Source organism: Dermacentor albipictus, chromosome 7 (assembly GCF_038994185.2).
Source record: "Dermacentor albipictus isolate Rhodes 1998 colony chromosome 7, USDA_Dalb.pri_finalv2, whole genome shotgun sequence".
NCBI classification, from domain to species: domain Eukaryota; kingdom Metazoa; phylum Arthropoda; class Arachnida; order Ixodida; family Ixodidae; genus Dermacentor; species Dermacentor albipictus.
This window is the reverse complement of record NC_091827.1, coordinates 10668797-10692282: the sequence shown is the minus strand read 5'-3', so window position 1 is coordinate 10692282 and position 23486 is coordinate 10668797. Positions and strand designations below refer to the sequence as shown.

At 42.9% G+C, this 23486-nt stretch overlaps 1 protein-coding gene across 21 annotated transcripts in view; it reads left to right on the top strand.

The window, feature by feature from the left end:
• Window positions 1-20458, top strand: part of LOC135904374 (MAP/microtubule affinity-regulating kinase 3-like) — a 139376-nt gene extending 118918 nt beyond the window's left edge. For 15 of the 21 annotated variants that reach the window (XM_065435060.1, XM_065435061.1, XM_065435067.1 and 12 more), the window contains 4 exons: window positions 8574-8825; window positions 9836-9856; window positions 13870-13923; window positions 17380-20458. In XM_065435060.1, the coding sequence (XP_065291132.1) occupies window positions 8574-8825; window positions 9836-9856; window positions 13870-13923; window positions 17380-17704 (652 nt within the window). In that variant the 3' untranslated portion in view covers window positions 17705-20458. Of the gene's footprint in view, window positions 1-881; window positions 966-8573; window positions 8826-9835; window positions 9857-13869; window positions 13924-17379 lie in introns of all 21 variants that reach the window. The other 6 variants (XM_065435082.1, XM_065435081.1, XM_065435070.2 and 3 more) reach the window with 4 other exon arrangements.
• Window positions 20459-23486: the final 3028 nt, after the last annotated feature.

The window sequence follows — 23486 nt, the reverse complement described above, 5'->3', positions numbered from 1 at the left end:
GTGGATCAGAGAGCAAATGGGTATAGACAATATTCTAATTGATATTGAGAAGAAATGAATCTGGCCAGGTCATGTAATGCATAGGTTATATGACCAGTTGACCATTAAGCTTACAGAATGGGTGCCAAGAGAAGGAAAGCGCAGTCGAAAACTGCTGAAGACTAGGTGGGGTGATGAAATTAAGAAATTTGCAGCTGCTAGTTGGAATCGGTTGGTGCAGGACAGGGGTGATTGGAGATCATAGTGAGAGAGAGGCCTGTGATCTCCAATCACCTTGCAGTGGACATAAAATAGGTTGATGGTGATGATGATGAAACTGGCCTATAACAAACTTGAACAAAGTTTTTATGATGTGTTCATTGTATACCGATTGCTTATCTTCAGTGGAAAAGAAAGCAAACAAGGAATTCATTTATTGGAAACATTATTATGTGCTGTTTCTGTTTGTCAGCGTCAGTCTTAATGTGCCAGATTGTGCAGTCCGTTCCCTCAGTGTCAGCTTGCCGTATACTGTGATACAGTGCGGTACCCCTCTGATTATCTTGGTGCACATATGCTCAAAAGAGAAAAAAAAGGAAGTAGGCATGCAAAAGAAAAAGGAAAAGAGAAAAAAGGAAAACTATCCTGAATGCTGCATTTGCGATGTACAAGCAGTGAGCGCCTGCAGCGGATGCCTCGAGTTTGGTATGTTCAGTGTCCATTTTCATTGTTAGAAAGTTATGTCACACACATGTCAGTCTGGAAGTTTTGTGTGCTTGATATACAGCTATATTTGTTTCATCTGCATTCGTTGTATTCGGGTTCGACTGTACCTTCGCCTGTACCAAATCTCGTTTCTTTCGTCCTTTATTTCTTCCCCTTTTTTATTTTTTCCGTTTTAGAGAAGCAAGGGAGGTTAGAGAAAAAACCAGGTCCGGTTCGTTGTTGTCCCATTGGAAGATTCGCTTGCCAGTGAATAAGCCCAGGTAACAGGCTACTCTGTGTCTGCCTCTGCTAGTGATGCGATGATGACCCCCTCCTCCTCCTCGTCTGCTATGTATGCGAGAGAGAGAGAGAGAAAGCATCTGCTCACATGCACTGCTCTTTGTGCAGCACAAACCAGCACAGCAAGCTTTTACAGCACACACTTGCGGTGCAGCGTACACACCAGCCTCGGGCTCTTAATTGCATGCTTGTCTGGGCTTGCAAAGGTCTCTTGATTCTTGCAAAATGTGTTTGAAAGGGCGCGCTATTAGTTTTTGGTAGAAAGGAAAATTACAGCTGTACCATCAAGAGGCAGAGAGATGGCTCTGTGGACTTCAGATTAAACACTGGTAGATAATATTCCATATCAGATAAAGTTCTGCTAAATGGGCTAACGATGATGAGATTCTAATTTAGATAATTTAAGTGAGGCCACCAAAGGCCGGTTTGCCACCATGCAGCTTATTTTTGCACTGTTGCAAGAACTCCCGATGTTCAAAAGCATTGTTTGACTCATTCGTAAGTTAGAGGGCTGTTATGGGCAACTTAATTGCTCTGCTGTGCTGCAGTTACTACTGGTGACATTTTCTGATGTTTTGTGCTTTTGTTGCATGTAAAGAAAGACCCTAATTTTTCTTTGAACCTGTCGCACGCTTTAAGTCCTTTGTGACAAGCAACTTCTGTCGTTGGCTTATTGCAGCCACACAAAATGGACCAAAATGGTAACGGGGACCTTTTGTAGCCTGGACAAACCTACTGCTGATTGCTTTTTGCTTGGCACTGACTAACCTTAACCTGCTTGGCACCATCATGCTTCTGCCATGAGAGTAACACACATTCCTCGATGCCTAGTCTACTTTTGATCTTCTACGCTCCTGTAATCACAGTTCGAACGAGGTGATGAGGAAAACAGGTGCAGTATTCTCCAGCAGTCGCTCTCAAGGACACTATCACTTTAGCTCATTTTTGCGCGACTAGGTGTTAGTGTTATGTGGCCAACAGCCTCCCTGGCACTCTGCCAAGCTTTCTTTCCTTTTCCAGTTGTGAATCGCATTGAATCTCTGAAAAGCGATCATATTGTTGAAAGTGATTGCTTCAGAATACCACCCCAGTAGACTTTAACTGATAACTGATGCACATGCAATGTTTAACTGCAATAGTGCCAGCAGTTCAAGAATATCTGTAAAGTAGAATGTGGCATGCAAAGGTGGGCAACCTCACTAAGTTCTGACCCTCGACTTCAACTTCAAATTCATCTTAACCTTATCAAAAAGGTGAGGTTGGCAACAGCTAGAAATTGAGTGAGGCCAAAATTCTGACCTCAACTTCACCTGTTCATGAGTTTATAGTTGAGTGAAATTTATGTAATGTGTAGGACAGATAACCAATGGACTGTCAGTTTTACAGTGGACGCCAAGGGTAGGGGGAAGCAGTCTAGAAGGGGCAGAGGAGTATAGGCGGTGTGATGAAATAAGATTTGGATACATAAGATGGTGTCAGCTGGTGCAAGAAGGAAGTACGTAATTGGAGATCGATGGGATAGGCTTTCGTTCTGCAGTGGACATAAATTAGGTTGAAGACGGTGATGAGGTAGGATGCGAGGTGAGGTCCAGTTTTCAGCTACTGATGTTGATATCTGCTCGTCCCAAACTAATGAGCAGAAAAGTATTTAGTAAAATTTCTGCTTGTGCAAATTTTTGCGCCTTCAGCAATATGTCTGCATGTTAGGTATAGGTTTCCCAAGTCATGAGGCATGTTGACAAAGTGCGTTTTACAGCTGAAACCTCCCACTAAACAACTTTGTGTCACAAAGCATTATGTTTAATTTGCTGTATTGTGGCTTTAGTAGCATGACAATGTGGACATCTGAAGCACAAAGTTGACCTCGAAGTGGTTTTCCTCTCACCAGCCGAGTTTTCATTCAGGATCACTGATTTTGCAAACAGACCAGACAGGAAAAAAATGATTTTTTACAGCAGTAGTTTTTATTGGAATATGTCAAATGTATATTGATAACCACTTCATCCTACTCTATCGATCGTAGACATTACATTCGAGCGCAGCTTGGATCAACTTAGTTCTGCATGTATGCTAGTACAACGTACATTGGAGAGCTACTGCTTGTGGTACTGGAGCGTTTGGTGAGCCACATGCTAAAGCTGCTATTGAGCATTTGTCACATAAAGAGAGAGAGAGAAAAACATTTATCACTGGAGAAAGAAAAAGAAAAAACAAGAAAGCCAATCCCCGGGGTGTTTCTGGCGAGGTGCCTATCAAAGCCCTAGAGATATGGCACTATGCTGAACTTCAGGGCACCAGGATTTCTACAAGAGTCTCGACTAGAATAGCTTGTGTAAGAGAATTTCAAATTCGGGGAGGGGGATTGCTTGGAGCTTATTTAAGGAGTAAGCATCCCTCTTTAATCACAATTAAAAAGTGATTTGTGCAAGCCACTTCCAGAATTAGAAGTCAGTGCTTGCTGATGGTATAGAATTATATTAGAGGCCAGGCAATGACCTTGCAGAATAGCATTTCGATGTCTTCAGTCCACTGAAGGTCTAGCTAATCATGGATTTGAAAGATAGCAGTTGATTTGTTGCATATGAATGGCTGCACACGCACATGCAAATAGTTTTATTCCCATGGTCTATACATAGGGTCTTTCGTTTTTTGGTAAAACACTGATTCCCAATCTCTGCACTCCAAAGAAGATTGATCAAAATTGCATTAAACCTGATTTCTCTCCGAACTTTAACCTTTCATAAAAATAATAAATGCAGGTGTTACAAAACTAATGAACGCTGCCCACCTCGTGTGAGCAAGTGGTCAAGACGCATCACGTTAGTAATATTATTATTATATGAATATGGTATATATGTTGCTTTTTCTTAATGCAAAAGCGAAAACTGGCATGAATAAAGGTATATGCAGTGCCTGGTGGGCCTTGAGTGAACGAAAGCTTCTTGACTTTTTAGTAGCTGCATTTGCACGAATACGACAGTGGTTCACTGCAATGCATTTCCCACACATCGCACAAATTTAAATGGAGGTTATGCTCTAGGAAACAAATCAACTGAGCATTGACATTGCTCTGCATTGCAAACGGTAGCTGTGACTTTGAGAGGATGGTTACTGAACCATGTTACATTCAAAGAGGGGTGGCTGATTCATCTTGATGGTATTACATTTGTCTAGTTGCTATTACATTTTGTTGCAAGAGTGTATACTGGAAACCAGTAAAACAGAACAGCAGCAGACAAGGAGGAAAGGCACGATAAGCCTACTGGGCGTGCAGAAATAGAAACCATGTGAACAAGGACTTGTAAGATAAGGCAAGTCATCCCAACTCCTGCGAAACATAGATGTGTGTACTGCCTTTTGTGTTTTTTGTTAAAAAGTGTAGAGAGTAAAGAAATCGCCAAACCCATCTCTGTTGTCTTGATTGATGCAGTTTCTTTTAAACGCACTAATATAATTCCTGTGAATGAGGATTTGTAGACGTGAGTTTGCCATATGATTGACAAGCAGCTCTCTTTGCCATTATAGGTTACTGTTAGTGAATTCGCTTATTTAAATAGAAAGTTTATTTCTGAAAGGATGCCATTGCTTGTGTTAATTGTTTGTAAAGGTTAGTAGAAGAATCACCGATGTTTCCCCGGTTTATGTGTCAAACAGGAGGAAAAAAAGGTTTTATCTCTGGTTGTAATGTTTAAAAATAACACCCGATTTTTACCTCGAGAATTTCCAAAAATATAAAACCTGAAAACGAAGGATCCTACTCGTACAGGCTTGTCAGGCGCTGAAGCAAGTAGGTAGCTTGAATTAGGAAGGGAACTATGGTGTGTAGTGCTAGTGTTAGTTTATGAGATAATGCACTGTAAGTAGTGAATTTTTGTTTCTCACTGAATGCATTAAATCATCCAACTCAATAAAACTCTAATAGTAGATACAAGCAGCCCTGATATCTTTTGTGGGCTTGTTAGCATCTTGCTTAGCATTCAAGAAGTGTTGTTAGCCGTAGCATGGCTTTGAATCTACGCAGGTTAAAACAAAGCTGCCACTATGATAAACATTTGGCTCATTTGAATCATCTGAATTGCTGTAACTGTGTCCCACTGCATTCTCATTCACTACATGCCATTATGTCCTGAAATCTTTTTTACTACACAGACCTTCTTTTATCTATTGCAACTTCAGGTGTTGCAGAAACCCGTAGCTGCACCACTCCCCTTTGCTGGGTTTTTTTTTTTTTTTTTTCCCCCGCAGCATGGTGTGTGGGTTTTGTGTACTTTTGTGTATGTCAACTCTGTGGTGACTGTGCTGTGTTGTCTTCTGTCACGCTTGCTTAGCGCACTCCAGTTTTACCCCTCAAGACGCTCTCGTGCACTGCCCTCTTTCTTGTGTGAAAGAAGAAAAAAAAAAACGCCCCCATGTAGTTGTGTGCTTTAGTTGGCCTTCCAAGTGTCGTGCTATGTCATGCGCAGGGACTGTCATCCATAGTAAGGTTGCAGACAGTTTTAATATGGTTGAAATGTTTAAGTATAGGCATGTACTGAAATAGCAAGAGGGTCTAGACCTGAGCAGCAGTAACTGGTGGTAGCCTCTTGGGATGACGTGTTCAACCAAAGCACATGCAACTTTTGGTGTACTACCAGCCAATTGTATTATGCTACTAATATGCTTATGTAAGCCTGTCAGCACCAACGTATTCAAAGTGTGTGTGTAGCTTTTTTGAAGAGAGGGGATGTGCAACACAAAGACATTTGTAGTGTGTGAAAGTTTAGATTGTAGAGTTACAAGGTGGCATCACCAATAATGCTGCTGCTGCATTCAGATACATCTGCCTTTATCACAGTAAATGCCTTGGCCCAATAAAGCTAGTATATTGGGTCACTCTTCATCAGTTCAGGTATTTATTGCTAAACTTCTGGCATTAGCTTCAAAACTAGAAATGGATCTAGCCAGGTCTTTTCAGAGGCTCTCTGGGTTCTGCATGGGGGGGGGGTTCTCTTTGCATGTTGTAGCAGAATGTTTGGAAGCTGCAACCAAGCTGTTCTGTAATATTTTCTTCTCTGGTGTGGTAACTGATGTTATGCACTTTGCCAGGCTCTTTTGGAATTTTCTACAGTACTTGGTTTTTATTGTTCAGTAGGTCTGTGGTTATAATAAAGACGCGCTAAAGAGAAATAATGAGTTGTGCTTTATTAGTTCTCTTTATTAGCAAAGCCATTCTTAACCAAGACTGTAGGTTTGGTAAGCCAGAAAAGGTGAAAAAAAAAAACACACACAGTAGGTGACGCTGCTTTGAAGTTGCTACACCAACGTTCCATGAAATCTTGAATTTCTAAGATGTCAGCTCAGGCCTGGTTAAATTTTTTATCAGTAACTATGGACTACAATACTGTATGTTAAAGAACATAAATGCTGTACTGGTGCATAAAGAATTTATGCTGTGCCACCCCCCCCCCCCCTCAATTATATCTGCTGCATCACAGTGACATATTGGCACTATGTTTCGATGTGGAATTTTAGAAATGCAACTTAGGGCATTATTTTCTCTTCATATAACCGACCTGTCCTTGTGGAATAACCACGACAGAGTTTTTAAAGTATACTTTATCATCCTGAACTGATTAAGGGCTTCTCTTTAGTGTCGCTTTAATAAAATGATTTTGCCACACAAAAAAAGACCCCCCGCCCCTTCTGACTTACTTTTGGGTGTAGCTTTCAGAGTAGGGAGCAGATTAGCTTACTGTTAAGCCTCTGAGTTTTTATTCCAGTTGCTTGTAACATTGCTTTATGGTTGCTAAATAATGTTCTTGTGTGTGAATATTTGTGTGAATGAATGTGTGAATGGAACAACTAGCTCTTGACCTTATGTGTGGTGTTTTCTGCAAAATATGCCAGTGTATCAACTTCGAAACCTCACTGCAGTTTCTCTCAATTTTTTCTGCATGGTTGGTAACAAGCTGACTAAAACCTTGCATGCAGCGAGATACACGTAGCAACATTACATGAATGAGAACTAGGTTGTGTTCTGTATTCTTATATATACTGACTATATATTGTATTCTATATATACTATAGTATACTGACTATTTTCTGTGTATACATATATAATCTTTAAGAGCATCTCATTACACATGACGTTTCAAGTGAGCAAGACAGGTTGTGTCTTGTGAATACAAATTCAGGTCATCAAAATTGCAGGTCAAATTGTACCTTTCTGACATTGCTAGGCCTTGAAGTTCTGAAACTCTTCACTTTTAACTGCATAGCCACTTTAATTTCTAAAGCCTGCACGTTTTGTCTTGCGCATTAGAAGACCCTTTGTTCTACTTAGTTGCTTTTTATGTTTCCCTGCATCAGCAAAGCCTTTCTTTTTTTTTTCTGCCACATATTTTCTGCTTATGCTGTTGATTTCTGCAAAGCTTTTGTTTTGACCCCTATAAGTGGAGCCACACATAAGCAGCTGAAGTTAAATGCATTATTGATGCCAAATGGCCAGGTAAACCATAGTAAGGAGTTTGGAGTAGGAATACTTCACTGCATTTCAACTGGTTATTTCACTGATACGTGTGGCTATCAGATGAGCAAGTCTACGTAATCGTGGCATACTGATTGTGTACTGTAGCTGCCCCATATTGGTCAAACCGCACAACCTGGCTGCAAGCTGGACTGCTGCAGCTCCACTAAATTCTCGCACCTTGGGGAGAGCTCTGCCAGGCTGTTCAGAAATAAATCCAAGCAGACTCGCTTGCTAGTCCTTACTACAAAACTGTTCTTGTCTGCACCACTTTAGACCTTATTCAAATTGCCACAAGGTAATTTTGCGTCATACAGCTTTTTAAAACTTCTAATTGCCTTGTGGCATCTTCTAAGATTCGTGCAGCATATTGAACTGGTTGCAGATGAAAGTCTACATTGAAGAGTACTTTAATATCCAGTGTGGGTAACAGTATGACAGGTAAATCACAGTGCATTGGACAAAGGATGACCAAAGAAACAAGACGCACAGAGTGCTGGTACCAGCAAGCAGCGAGAGCATTTGAGTGACATTCTTGGATGGATCGGACCGCACATATTTGCAAGAGCCCACAAACTAGAGCTGTAGCTACATTAAGATAGTTAGGTACTTCAGGATAGTTGGTCTTGCATGACAGGTGAAACAAGACACAGGGTGCTCTGTGTGTGTGTGTTTCTGTGGTAATCTTGTGTCTAAAGTGCTGCAATTCAGTTACCATGCAAGGCCAACGAGCCCAAATTTCCATTTTGGTAGTACATAGCAGGTAGGGCTTTGCTCCTCTCTGGTTGTAAAGTTGTATCTGCGACTGGCCAACTCAGTCCAAATGCACATGCCTCCTATTGCAAAGGCTGAAAAACACTTACTTGTGAGAAAATGTGCAGTGAGGATTTCGCATGATTTCGGAGGGTTTTTTTTTTTTTGCCAATTTCATAAACAGTTCATTTGGACATTTGTTTTCCATGCGTCTTTGTTGTGAAAAAGTTTAGAAGCGTTGTGATCTCACTGTTGTTTTGGTCACCCTCGATTCCCCCCCTACCCTTTGACCCTACCCTTTGACCCTACCCTTTGACCCTACCCCGAGCAGTGCGGGAGGGGCCAAGAGCGGAGGCGGGGCCGTGCAGGGCAGCCTGGCGGCGTCCCCGCTGCCGTCGCACACGAACCGGCCCTTCCCTAGGGGGACTGTGAACCGCAGCACCTTTCACAGCGGCCAGACGCGCCGCACCTACAATGGACCGGGCTCGGGCGGCTCGGGCCTGCCCCAACAGTCGCAGGACACGTCCAGCGTCTCGGGACGGCAGTCATTCTTCAGCAAGCTCTCCTCCAAGTTCAGCAAGAGGTGCGCTGTGCATCCCTCCTTTTATTCTCACCTTTGTTGTTCTTTTCCTTCACCCCTGTCTGACACTCTTGAGTGCAGTCTGTTTGTATCAACAGAAAGATTTAGGCTAGCTTTTGCTGTTGCTGTATTGCTACAATTTGCACACAGCCCATTAAATGGGAATACTGGTCTGCGTGTGCGCAGTACACGTATGCTGACAGCAGAGGGCCAAGTATGCTGAGCTGACTGTGAGCAGAGCTGGAGGGCACGTCAGCTTGACTTTGATGTTATGCAGCCAAGCTGACTGCATGCTACTTTCTCTGACAGGCATGTGTATCGAAAATGTGAAATTAGCGCAGTTCTCTGCAGTGCCTGAAAACTTGAAACATGAAAAGCACAAACTGTATGCAGCTAGAAGTGTCTTACTGTCGCCGTGGATGAGTTGTGTTTAACTCTATTCTCATTGTGCATTTCAGTTTCAGCACTTGAATGCATTTCTCAAGGCTCTCGATTCCTTTCATTATCACCTGCTCAGATAATTGCACTGAAATCTTGCATGCATGCTGAGAACGAATTCTCTTTTTTATAGCGGATGTCTTTTTCTTGGAGTAAGAGATGAACTACACATGCATCTTTCTAATCTGAATATAATGGTCATTAATTAGCTGAAATGAAGAAGTTGGTAAATTTCAGACGCTTTTTCCTGGGAGAACTTGGGGGTTAAAGGGTTAACCTCAAGTTGAACTTCAACTTCACTTTTGAAATACATAGAATTTAAGAATGCTGAAGTAAGGCTACCAGTGTACTAAGGTGCATGAAATTTCTTTCCTTTGAAAGAGACAGTCAGAACTCTAGTAGCTGTAGTAAGCTCAGCTTTGATTTGTGCCCTTTCAGGAAATTGAGAACTTTGAATTGCCTTACAGTAATCGAGTGTAGCTTACAGGCATGCACTTTTGTTACCAAGCTGCAAATGTGTAAGCAATATGTTTTTCCCTTTCATGAACCTTCCTCCACCTTGTGGGCTTCTGCAGAACTGATTTGCCAAACAATATGTAGGTTCAATATCTTCCTATTTTGCAGTTTTTGTCATGTTTCTATTAAGATATAGATTCTTAAATGAGTATATCTTCCCATCAGTCATTGCATTTTATGCTGAGCATTCACAGCTCAGACGACACAGATAGGAGGAACGGAAATGGGCAACGTGAGACATACACAACACAGGGCTTGCGGTGTCAGTTTCTTTTCCTCACCTGTGTGTCGTCTGTTCTATGAAAGTTCTTCAGTGTGATTGAGTAATGAGCTGGTAATGACAGTTCTGCTTTAGCTTGTTTTTTTAATATATGAAATGAAGTTTGTTAATATCATCGCTATTGCACTTGCCTGAGAAGGATATTTGTGTTCCACGTGCGACTAAGGGAAATGCACCACTGAGGGAAAGCTTTCTTTTCAGGTACATTTGAAGCCTGAGATAGCAAAATCCCACAACTACAAGATTCTCACAACGAAATATTTTCACATCCCTGGCGAACGCATATAAGATTCAATGCATTTCGTACCTCTAGAGAATGAAACGTTGCTGTACTACAATCCCGCATCAACGAAATTTGCACTAATCCTGCATATTATCTTCTCGCACAACGCTACGAGGCTCCAAATTATGCTCAAATGCAATTTCTTTGCGCTAAAATTGCATAAACTACCATCACATTGCACTTGCGTGGGTGCCGCCATTTTTGTTATTTTTGTTTACAAAAACAACTAAGTGCAAGGAGCGATCATGTCGAAACATGTAATGGCCGCCACCTTGTTCATTGATCACCTGTTTGAAGCAGCAGCATGTTGCTACCGACATGTGACAAAGGTTTTCGCTCACCTAGGGCAGTGCGTAATGTGAGCCTCAGCCAGAAAAATGCAGCAAAAACAAGGAAGTCCACGTCCCACCGACATGGTATTGCTTATGGCGCTTGAGGTGGCGGTCGCAGCACGAAGTGCCATGGTTCAGGCTGTGACTGAGCAATCGTCCGGGAATGTGCATACTTTGCTTCAATAATGCTGGTTTGCATGTGGATTCGGCGCAGAGGGGCCATAATCTCGATCGACTGCCTTCGGGTATACAAAATATGATCACTTTCGCGCTTGGCACCGGTGGCGCCTCCGGGCAACAGCATGGGCTGGAGAAATGCTGCTGCATGCATGGAGTGCAGTTGCTCTGCGTCTGGTGCCAAATTACACAAAATCTCGTAAAAGTGATTGCATCTCTGAAAGCAATTGCCCAAGAATACCGCTCCACGGCAGTGCTGCCACTGCTGGTTGACGCGTGCAGTGCACTTTGTACTGTCGGCATTGAATATCTGTACCTCGCAAGCTTGCAAAAGTAGGGTGACGGAATCATGACAGTAAAGTTTCATTCTGCAACACATTGCCTATCTTTGCCGTCTCATTTCGCAACAAGGAAATTATCGTGAAAACGAATGTTTTTGCCAACCCAGCCGATTTCGTTATTGCGAGGTTCAACTGTAATTGCTTTGCTGGCCACTGCACCAACCTCCGGCATTCATTTGTCCACAGCTTGCGCTGCCCTGTGTGTGGATTTCTAATGCTTGGCCACAGTCTCTCTCAAGCTCTGCTAGCTTGCGCAGCACACATGCAGTGCTCTCAAGCGTAGTGCAGTGCAAATACATAAATGGCTGCCTGGCACTGGAGCAACAGGCACACTGCTCCTCCCACAAACGAGCATGTGCTGGTCGTGGTACTGGGAAGTAATATTTTTAACATGGAAACCTGTTGACCACACATATATGTGACTGCAGGCTTTGAAGAGCTTATGTGCTTGGAACAATGCAACAGCAAATGTATATGTAGCTGTAAAACATGCACATGTAATGCGATTCTAGTAGCAGCATAAATTCAGGTGCACACAGTTCCAAAGCTACCTCTATGCATTGTTCCATTTTCTAGTTTACCTGCATTTGTAACGGTGGCCTAATTCAAACCACGACGTCCGCTTTCGAATCCTCCTTGTTTAGAAACTAGCTACAGAATGATGATCACGTCACACTTTCGTATACTTGCGCATAACAGCCGTTCTGATCCATTACTTCCTGTTTGTTTTAATTTATGCCGATTGTATGTGCATTCATACTTCACACGAGCATGCTAAGTAATATTGTTGATTAAATCAAGTGTCCTTTGTGGCCAATACTTGTAGGTCAGTGAAATCTTTGGTAATCAGCCAGCACAGGTCAATTGGGGAAGGTACCATGTCGCCTACCAAGCATTGGTGAAGGGTGGCAGAGGCAGCCCTAGCAGCTTTCGTAATCACTAAATTTTACAGGTTGCAAATAAGCAAGCTGTAAAATTTAGTGATTAAGTGTACCACCAGTGTAAAATTTACTGGATAGTATCTTTCATTAGAACTGATGTCATGATCATAAGTTGACTGTTCTCTACCTGAGATCACTTGTAGCTGGATCAGTTTTCCTCCACCTAAAAACATTTGTCTCTGCTTACCAAGTTGCCTTCTATCTGGGTAGTATGTCGGCTTGTTTTTAGTGAGAGAGACAGTTCATGTACCTGTTAGTGTAATGGCTTTGCAGGTGATTGTCATGCCACCATGCATGATTTCTTTTTCTCTCTCTCAAGCTGCACTGGTTATCTGGCCTAAAAATTGTGCTTTCAAGCATCACCATTGCCCTAGGCCATTATCACAGCCTATCTCACGCTCACATGTGCCTTGTTTTATGTCATTGCATTTTATTTCACCTGCAGGCTTCGTTGCTGGCCAGTTGAGCCGATGTAATACATATTTCAGAGAAATAACAAAATGGGTATCTTGTAGCTTAGTCAGCAGAGCAAGAGGATGTGCTGTGTCTGTGGAGAGCCTGGATACCCTTAAAATTGGGATTTCTAAGCGATCTAATGTGTGTGGGCATGTGTGTGCATGCTTGTGCGTGTGAGTTAAAATGTATAGCCATTTTGGCACATTTTTCCTAACTGGGCTCACAACAACCAGAAATGTGTTTACTGAAACTTGCATTCTTCTCGCTGATGATAATAGTCCCAGTTATGGCTGTTGAGTGCCAATCAAATTGATTGTTTCTTTTCATTAACAGAACTAAAAGTATTCTAGGCAGTTATTTTTGCATGTACATATGGTAAACAATAACCCAGTCTTTTTGTGGAAAAATGTGTAAACGGCATCACTTAAATTTCTTATGCTCACTTGTAAATGTGCCTGTGTTCAATCTGAACACGATTTGTCTTATGGCTTCAAACGAGCTCTTATGTACCAGCAACGTCTAATTTGAGTGGTGTTCCGTGCACTTTTGCAACATAAGGTGTTGAATGCAGTGTGGAATCATAATGTCAAGTGAAGGCAGCGTTGTCATCTTCTGGTTCAGCTCAGCAAACAGTTTGCCTCTACTTAACCACCTTTTGGTTTTGGAAGTCACACATAACTGTGCTTGCAAAGTTTGCTTGCTTGTTCATTGATTGCTTTCCTGAATTGTGGTTTGTAGCAAACGTTGGAGCAATTGACAAGGCATGGCTGTTTCAAATCTGATCAAATGAAATCATATTAATGTAATCCTTTTTAGCTGAATGTTTGCAGTATGTTTGGGGGGTACTGAGAAAAAGCCTCAAAGAGGATTGGCTGGGTTCGGGCCCTCTGCGTGTTGGGAGATTTGCAGTAGATTATTGCTCAGTGAGCTGAAAAAAAGCTCAAATATTTAGCATAGAACACAATGCGCATAACCATGTAAGTAGTAGTAGGCAGCAATAAATGTCACTGTGGAATACACAAAAAATGTGACATACAGTGTGTAAAAATATATGGCTAACATGGAAAGCAAACATTATCAAAGATTAACAAAATGAAGAAGCTCTCTAGCTTTTTGCGAGCTCTTTCTGTCTCTTTCCTGGCCTGTTTCAAATTGTGTGCTCTTCCTACTCACCTTACTGCCACGTGTATCTGTTTTTTTGTTAATTCTTTTCTTAATTTTGTATTCTTTCAAATCCCTGACTCAATTTTGATGTCTTGACTCTTTTGGTCCTGTCCCTTCAGTGCTGCCAGCTACAATGCTACACCACCACCTTTGCCACGAGAGCTTAGGACAAGGTATTATACACCTCACGCCCATCATCCTGTTTCTGTTTATTTGTTATTTTTTTGTTCTTGTGTTTCTCTTTGTGTTCTTATTTTATTTTTACTCGTGCTGCCTTGGGGAATCTTATGTCTGCTTTGTTAACAGTCCTGTCCATACATTCTTTTTTCTGTTCATGGTTATCTTGAGAGAGAGGCTGCTTCTTTTTATGTGGGGGATTCCTTTTTCTTTTTTTAAGCATCCTGCACTGGTGGTGAATTGCGAGTCTGGCAGCAAGGGAATACAGCAGCAGCATGGAACTGTTCTAACAATGCGCTGCTGGATTCATTTCCCAAGCAGAGTGATTGTCATGCTTCCCTCTTCCCTACTACCCGAGGTGCATGGCTACTTGCTGCAGCAGTCGACCGCTTGCCTACCGTGTGCTTGGATTTTTTTTGTGGCTTGCATGCCCCGGCCTCTTATGGCACTACAAAAGATGGGAGAAACTCTACCATTGATGGGAATGAGACAATGGCCAGATATGGTCACACAATCAAGAGTGTGGGAATATAGGAGCAGGGGGACGGAGTGGGGTGTTGCCAGGTTGATTTGACAGTACAGAAAGCAAGTTCATGGCAATTTGCTCTGTTGCCATGGCAACCAGACACATTGGGTTATCATGCAACAAGCTACGAATTGCCAGGATTTTATTGTGCGGTTGTGTCTAACTAGAAGTTCTCCTGTGGAACATGTCTTGCTGCATGAATTTGTATTGCATTGCAAGCTTGGCACTAAGAAGTGTAAAGCATGGTGTGATAACAGCAGGACCTAAGCATTGTGCATGATTGACCCTCCCCCCCCATCAACCCCTCTTCTCTCCCCCCCCTAATTCAATTTTACAACTTGTGCCTCTCGAAGAGGCTTTTAAAGTCCCCGAATAACAATTCAAGTACGTTGTCACAGAATATTTCTTAAAGTACTACGCTTACCTTGTTGTATTGGTGAAAAAAAAATGTTGCAGTTTTGGCTTTCCCACACTTGCCTTCATTTTTCCTGTCAGTTTAAGCATAGTGGAGTATTTCGCTGGGAAATATGCATATACGAAATTTTTCAATTTGCGAATGAGCAGTCTTATTTGTCTGATAGTTGATCATACACTGTTTCTTAAAAGAAACACGACTAGAAAGAAGATTTGAGTTATATTTGTCGTCAATTTAATAAGGCTGTAATGTCGGTTAACAACAGATTCCAGGAAAGCAAGTGGCTGACACTGTCAGTCAGAATACAAAGTGAGGCCCACAATTGGCCATGTGCACTGCATTACAAGTTAAACAACGACAGCGGAACCCCATTATGTTTTACTGCGGAAAAGAACTGTGGGGGAAAAGAAATGTAACTGGTGAAATGCCCTAAATTGCAACATCATCATAAACAGGTCTGTGCGTGTGCATAGTTAAGAAACACTCCGTATGTTTCGTGACAGTGGCCCCTTGGTAATCTTAATATGCTTTATTACATAGCTTGGCTGCATTGCGGCGAAGCCGACTTTATGAAGTAGGAAAACGAAACAATTCCACTGTGCACAAATCGGATCTTTATTTCCACCATGTCGACGATCGCACACTTCCGGCATTTCATACTTCTGCATTTGCCTCTGCACTGCTAAATTTTCGTTACCACACCATTCAAATGCAGCATAAGATGTGGGAACATTACTGAATCTCAACATATCAAATGGGAACTTATACACATGAGTCAATGGGCTTTAGGTGGGGAGCGCTAGAATGCAACATTGCAGCTAAGAAAACGCAACTGCAAGGAACATTCCAATGGGGTTCTACTGTATATAGAAAGCGAGGCACTCTGGTATGTAACTCACCTGTGTTGTGCATTCTAAGATTTTCATATGTGTGGTGACTGGCATTGACTTAGTGCTCTCAAATTCTGTGGTTGATCCATTATAAACATAACCAGTTTGTACTATATACTCCACTGTTACTTGTTTCAGTAAAGGTATCAATTTATGCTGTTAGTATATTTTGAATTTTGTTGAGCCCAGCTTTTGTATATGAATATAGTGCTGTGAACTTTGCAAACTCTGAATGACGTCATGGCCCGATTCACTGCTGCAGCAGCCACATTCCAATAAGTAAGCAATGGTATAAGTGCTATTATGCCAAGAATTTAGTGCACAATCAAGAAACATAGGGGATTAAAATTGAGGATGTATGGCACTTCAAATGTGAGATCCCGTTAACCAATTAAATGTCTGAATTAGTGCTATGATTTAAGGCACAAGATTTTGAATCTTGCTCGTTTTTCAAGTGCAGCAATTGTTGCCGAGCAGTGAATATGCGTGAAAGTAGCAATCTTTATTGAGCATATCAGTGGTTATATTTGTAGCATACCTCATGCATATGAGTTGTCAGTGATCACACCGAGCTCAAAATATACCTAAGGCAAGCTACAAAATCCTAGCTTTTCGAAGGGTCTCGGCCATAACATCTAGCAGAGCCTAGAAGCTACTGTACCAGGGGCGACCGGAACCACGGTATCAATTGCATATAGGATTTGACTTGATATTTTCTGGCATTCCTCAAGCACTCACGGTTGTAATTTGGTTTTGTATGGTTTGTTGTGCTGGAAACTTGGTCAGACTCTCAGTGAACATGGTGTAACTCTCTAACCAAATATGTTTTTCAGCAATAAGGAAGGCTCTAAACATATTTCTTTGATAGTGATAAGTGTCTTGAGGTATGCAAGCTGCTTTTGTTGCATAAAGTCTTTTTCAGCTCATTGTTTGTAAGCTCTCGGTTCGAAATCATTGCTTTACGAGGCTACAGATGTGTAGCGTAACAGGCTTTTCCCAGCAGTGATTTTTATAGCGCCACATATGAAACAGTTCCTTAATAGTGTTATGTGCATAGTAATAGTACACAGCAGGCCCAAGGGTTAGCTTAGTGGCTGATTTTAGGCCTCACTGTGTTGAAAGATAGCACAGATGAAGCAGGACAGCAGGAAAGGGCAGAATAGAAACACTGAAAACATGAGTAAGTTCCACTACAGAGGTTACTGGTAAAAACAATGAAAGGGTGTGGTACAAAGCACGAAATGCGAAATGGTTGTCTCCAACAAGCATCAAAGCAGCTTGGTGTAATAAATAAGATGCTTCTGATATATGGATTACTTCCGTGCTGTAAAGATAGGGCAGCTAAAGATTTAAGCACTGCATATTCTTCCTTCTACCTGAAGCAGTGCACTCCGGTCTGTTGGTATCAACAGAGGGCTTGTACATGTGCTGCCACTTATGCCTGATATAGAAAACAAACTAACCCCGCCACAAGCTTTGTTAACTGAAAAACATCACTTGCTAGTGCAATTTCTTTCGTTCTATTTTGTTTACACTGTTACTTTTCCTGCTTAATAACTCTCCAACGGGCTTCAATTTTTTACATCACAGTGTCATTACGTCCTTTTTTGTCCCTGTGCAGGACGATGAACGAGGAGCAAGTTAAGCCCCGGTCACTGCGTTTCACCTGGAGCATGAAGACGACGTCATCGAGGGACCCCGCTGAGATCATGCAGGAGATCCGCAAGGTCCTCGACAAGAACAACTGCGACTACGAACAGCGCGAGAAGTTCCTGCTGTTGTGCGTGCATGGCGACCCCAACACGGACTCGCTCGTCCAGTGGGAGATAGAGGTGTGCAAGCTGCCGCGGCTGTCGCTCAACGGGGTGCGCTTCAAGCGCATCTCGGGCACATCTATTGGCTTCAAGAACATTGCCTCCAAGGTGGCCAACGAGCTCAAACTTTAATGACTCTGTCCACCGCCATGTGGTAGAAGAAAGAAAAGTTCTGCTGCTGCTGCTGCCGCTGCCACCGCCGCTTTGGGCACGGGGAGCCCTCCTCGTGTGGGCCATGGTGGTGGTGCTCAACTTGCCTCTTCGCCCCGACCACCGGTGGCACTTGCAACCTGCGGCAAGACATCCCGCTGCAACGACGTCTAGGTGTACTTTGTGTGCGGGGGCTTGGCCTGGCTCTGTTCCTGCTTGACATTGATTGACATTGATATTTTCTTTTTCCATTTTGTGTTGCACTTGCAAGAAAGGGATTACGCATCGCTTGTACCATTCTTTTTTTTTTTCCTCCTCTTAGTGTTCAGGCTGTTCATCGGTAAAGGGTGAGGCAGGGATTTTAATGTGCTGCAAGCATGGATCTGCCGCATGCTGCAAGACGACAATGTCGTCTCCTGCTTCTGAGCCTTGGCGGGCTTTCAACGAGCTCTCGTCTTGCTCAGACGGGCACGAATTGAAGCAGCGTCATAGCCCTCTTGCCAGGGAGCTGAAGGGCGCCGTTGGCGACGCTCCTCCCATACGATAGAGGGAAGGCATACGTCACAAAAGGACAGGCCTGCTGCACCTGTCCCCTTTTTGTCGAGTGTCACGCTGGCAGAAAGTACTGAACTGTGTTGTACTCCTCACCTGACCCCTTGGCAAGGCTTGCCTCCTCCCAAACCGATTCCCTGCGTTAACGGACTCGAGGCTGGATGTGCGTTTAAGTGTGTGCATGTCATGACTGATGTGTGTGTATGTGCATTTTTTTTTTTTAACCTAGGCCCACTCTTTTTTTTTTTTTCTCTCTTTTGGGGTGTATGTGTACATAAGAAAGCAACGAGGTGGACATGAGCATGACTGGCTGTTGTTGTTTGTGATTGCGTAGCGGCAATTTCTGGCTCTCCTCTGTGCACACCAAACGATGCTGCTGGGGGCCTCACACTTCACACACACCGTGAACTTGAAATAATGGCCATTTAAAAGAGTGCTCAGGCCATATTCGTAACAGGAACACAGCAGTTGCTTGCCCGAGGTTCTCCCTGCATGCGCTGCCTCAGTGGTATTGAGGCCCTAAGGCAGTCATTTCCCCTCCCCCCCCTTTTTTTTTATGGTGTTCACATCATTCACCTGTTGGGCAGGACACCTACCCCCCCCCCTCGAAAAAAAGAAAACGTATTGGGAACCTTGGCAGCACTGTATAGGCACTTGACAAGCTTATTACAGACAAAGGTTTCTTCCTTCAGCAACCCGTCTCACTGAACGTGACGGCATGCTAGCCCAGAGAGCAACTTTCAAGGAGGCTTGAAAATTGCAGCGTTTCGAGAATTAAGGTGAACAGATGGCGTGCTGTATTTTTGTCATCAGGGGAGGGAGGGGAGTTGCACTACGAGGGAGAATGCAAACTAGGGAACTAAATGATAGGTGCACTCTGCACCCATTATCTCAAGGTTACTTATTTCACTGTGTGCAAAGGCCTGTCAACATGTCGCGACCGAAAACATCGGGTGCGCTCGCTTAATTGCCTTGCTTTTTTTCAAGTCCACCAAGCAGGAATCGTGCGTGCCGCAAGACTCTATTCATTTTGACTATTGCTTTTGAACTAGCGAAAGCGCGTGCTTGGCTCCGTTTTGCATTTTTGTTGCCCATCTTACCGTATGGTGTATAGAGCACCACAGCGTCATTTCATAACCTTTTCATCAAGGCCACCGTGTCTTTCCAGCATCGGCTTGGGGCACGGTGCTTCTTATCAAGACGAGAAGTGGCAATGTGCGATAGGTGGGAACAACTTACTGCTTCAGGTGTTTAATTAGTAAAGAAGTTATGAAGCTCACATCGAAAGCACTCCGTGGCAAGCAGTATTGAGTTGTTCATTCACTCCCAACTGAATGATTTGGGAAATTTTCGCCGAGGTCACGCGAAGCAGCACAGGATGTGCGGAATGGGTTATACGTTTCATTGCTAGGATTAACTTGTACTTTACCGTAGACACCGAGAGAACGCCGCCCATAGCTTCTGCCTTGGTTGGCAAACACCCCGTTTTTCCGGCCAGAGGGAGCTGTCACTTTTGTTAGACATTTACTTAGCTCAAGGAGTCCTATTCGTTTCTCCCCCACTTCTCTTTTTTTTTCGTCCTTGTGTATCAAACAAAGTGCACCACTTAAATGTGTTGGCCGCCGTTAGCCACCTTGTACATATGATCAGCATTCTTTTTCCCAGACAGCTCCTCCCTGTGTAAATAGTGGGCAAGAAGACCTCTCTTTTCAAGGGGGAGGTGGGGGGGGGGGGAGGGACGCTACTGCATTTCGAGTTGGAGTGCAGTTACCAGTGTTGGTGGTGCGATGAGTTGACAATTTTTGCTTTCACACACACACACACCATTGTTTTAGCAAGACATGGCGCTTTAGTTCTTTTTCTTGTCCTAGTAGGCTGCTGCACGAACTGGACTTGTTGTTTAGCCCTGTTTCTTGCAAAAGATGCTTTCAGGGCTCTGGCGGCGAACAAGATGATGCAGGGTGTACATAGCTGCTGCCCTGTACGTGTTTCTTGGTGCGGCTGCCATGGCAAAGTGTGACCAGTGCTAGCAGGTTTCCCAACTTTTTTTTTTTTTCAAGGAAATTGGTTATAACTAGTTCAGTGTAAATATCTGGAGCTTTCATAATTACACAAGTAAGTGCTAGGGAAGTTTCTAGTGTATAATTTATCTAAAAACAAATAAAGGGTCCTTCAAGTACCTGTCCTTTGTGTTGACTTTCCATTTTTTGGGCTGATCTCTGCATCTATATTTTAACTGACAAATCCTTTATACTTGCAGTTTTTTTTTTCCCCCTTCTGAATAAGGAGGTTTGTGCAAGTATCGGACTTCTTGAATGTAAATGTGCTAAAAGAAGTGGCTTATGATAATTGAAGTATCGAGTACTTCTCGGAATAGTAAAAAAGACAACGATCAAACTGTTCACCGTAAAAATGGCACACACTTGGTATACGTGTGAATGAGCATCAGGTTGGAGCTTGGCTGGTTTTGTTGGTGTGTGCAGCAGCGATTAAAGCAGAGCAAAGGTAGATATGCAACGACTAGAGTGTTTCCACCTAAATGCAACCACTCCACTTAACATGGTAGTCGGCAAAATTTATTGAAGCTGAGTAGTATGTAGAAATAATTCTGTAATGGATTAAGTTTCCGATTGCAAGGGTCCTTGCCCTACTCGGACGACTATAAGCGAACATACGGTACAAGTGCATGTTTGAAAAGTTGCTTCAAGCTTTTCAGCTACATTTTGCAAGATTGCCTTGGCATCTCCCATTAAATGCACGGAAATGGAGAAATCGCATTGTTCAACATGTACTACACCGGATTTGATGTTCGTTGCATTCAAAAGAAAAGGTCAAAATATACCCACTCTTGCAGATTATTTAGGCCATCAATTTAATTATTTTTTTCTCAAGAAATAGAAACTGCTAATGTTTACTGCTGAAGCTCGCCGATAAATACCGGTGTCACACGGGACGCTTTCGGTAGAGATCGAATTCTCCATCGTGAATGGTTCATATGCGCAGTTTGAGATCAAATCGAACCGGGTCGGGCCCGATCGCGATCGAAAGTGTCCCATATACCAGTATAAGAGATTGTAAACGGACAGCTATTACACGCCACTCTGAAGTGTACCACAGATTTGCAAGTAGAACTTTCGCAAAACACTCGTAAACATTGTAACAATATCACCAAAGCTCTAACCTCGTACATCACATTTGTCCGCTGGAGATACCCATATCGGCTATAGCTGCAAGTCGCTGCTTGAGCTGCAGTGAAGCCACGCCCTCGTAAACGCCAGCCACTGCAAACAGTTCGTACTTCAAACTTTTCCTATTACTTAAATAAGGCGGTAAGCACAAAAATAAAATCCACGTTCCCGTCCCGACTTGGGCGTCGCCTACGGTTTCGGCCGGAGGAGTTCCCCGCGTGGGATCTTCAACGGCTTGAAACTCCTCAGGACTTCAATCAAGTTCTTGACTGACTGACTGGGGGGAAGCTTTAGCTCGGGCCCAACCAAAACAAGTCTTCTAGGTGGTGTTGGCCCAACTCCGTCGCGGCCTATTCAAATACATGTAAAACGCAAAAACGTTTTTGTGAGATAACCTCTCGACCGATTTTAATGAAACTTGTTGCATTTGAGAGAGGAAGTTAAATTCTAGTGACTGTTGGTAGCGTATTTCTATTGAAGTCCTGTACTTTATTAAAAAGATTCTGAAAATTTTGAAAGTTCGAAAAATATAGAAACACCAAGTTTCTAGATTCATAGCTCTGCATGAAAAACAGATATCGCGGTTCTGTAAACGGCATCCATTAGATCATTCAAAGCGGACAAATTCGTTATGTCATTTTACATCTTACGTGAATTTGTTACGTTGGTTACAGGGGTTCGGCAAAAGCTGTATTTCCATTACAATATTTTTTATATTCATGTGTAACATATCGATGTTGTCAGCTTTAGATGTATTATGAGATGCAATTCACGGAATTGTATTAGCAACTTTCGTTGCTGAGTTGCGGTGTTGTAAACTTGATAGTTTCGTTTTTGGAAAATTTTCGAGTTTCGTGAATTTTTAATAAAAATTGACGGCCTAAATAAAGAATCCGTAATCAACAGTCACTAGATTTTAAGTTTTTCTTTTAAACACAGCAAACCTCGTCAAATTTGGTGCAGTGGTTGCCGAGAAAAACGAGTTCTCCTTTTACATGTATTTAGATAGGAGCACCCGAGCTAGCTAAAGCTTCCTCTTAAGGGATTCACAGGATAACTAGCCTTTGTGTGTTGGTTACAGATAGCCTAATGTGAGAGATGACAGTAGGATTAACTGCTGTGTGCCCTAGTGAAAGGCAGCTGAATCTGGTAAAAGTATTTCGAAGTAATTTCTGCGCACAACGTATACAAGAAATTGGTCTTGTCTATTTCAAGGAAAGGTGAGCATAGATATTTTTAACATTGTTTTATGCATTGATGAGTTGAAAGCTTGCAAAAGAAATCCCAGTGCTTTAAAATGTGCTGCACTGCGGGCCCTGTGTCGCGGATCTCTTTCCGAACTGCAAAGCTAGCTTTTTTGCGTGGTACGGCGGCAGCATAACGGTGGTGCGCACTGAAGCTGTATGCGTAATTCTCTTTTTTACCTTGAGCAACTTTTAAGGGTTAAAATAAGTGGAAGTCGTTGTTGGACTCGAATGTTACGGCGGTTTCCAGTTTCTTAAGAGCGCAGAAGCAAACTTTACAACGTATACACTGAAACTATTGTGTACTTGACGAACTCTGAAACAATGTGACTTGTAATAATCTGCAAGATCTGTGCGGTTTGCTGCTGCCTGAGCGGCTATATAACGCTATTTTAGAGAGCAGCGGACTACACGCACCGACATTTTTCAGGTTCGGGCAGTCAACTTTGGGACCAAGGCTCCGATCAAAGCCTTGTGACATCACTGTCACTGTGTTCGCAAAAATAATTAACTAGGCAAGCAGTTCGTCACGGCACAACAGCCACCGTACTAATTACAACGCCGCACCAGTCAACTGTAGAGTAGCAGACGAACAGGTTATAAAAGTGACACCAACGGCGAAACGGTTGAACAAGAGAGGGCCAAGAGGGCAAGTGGCTCCCCGGGTATCTGTGCAGGTCTGGAGTTCCAGTAGGACGCTGTCGTGATCCATATGGTTAATATAATGGTCCATACTCATCCATACCAAAGGCATTATCCATACAAAGGAGGCATTGTTCA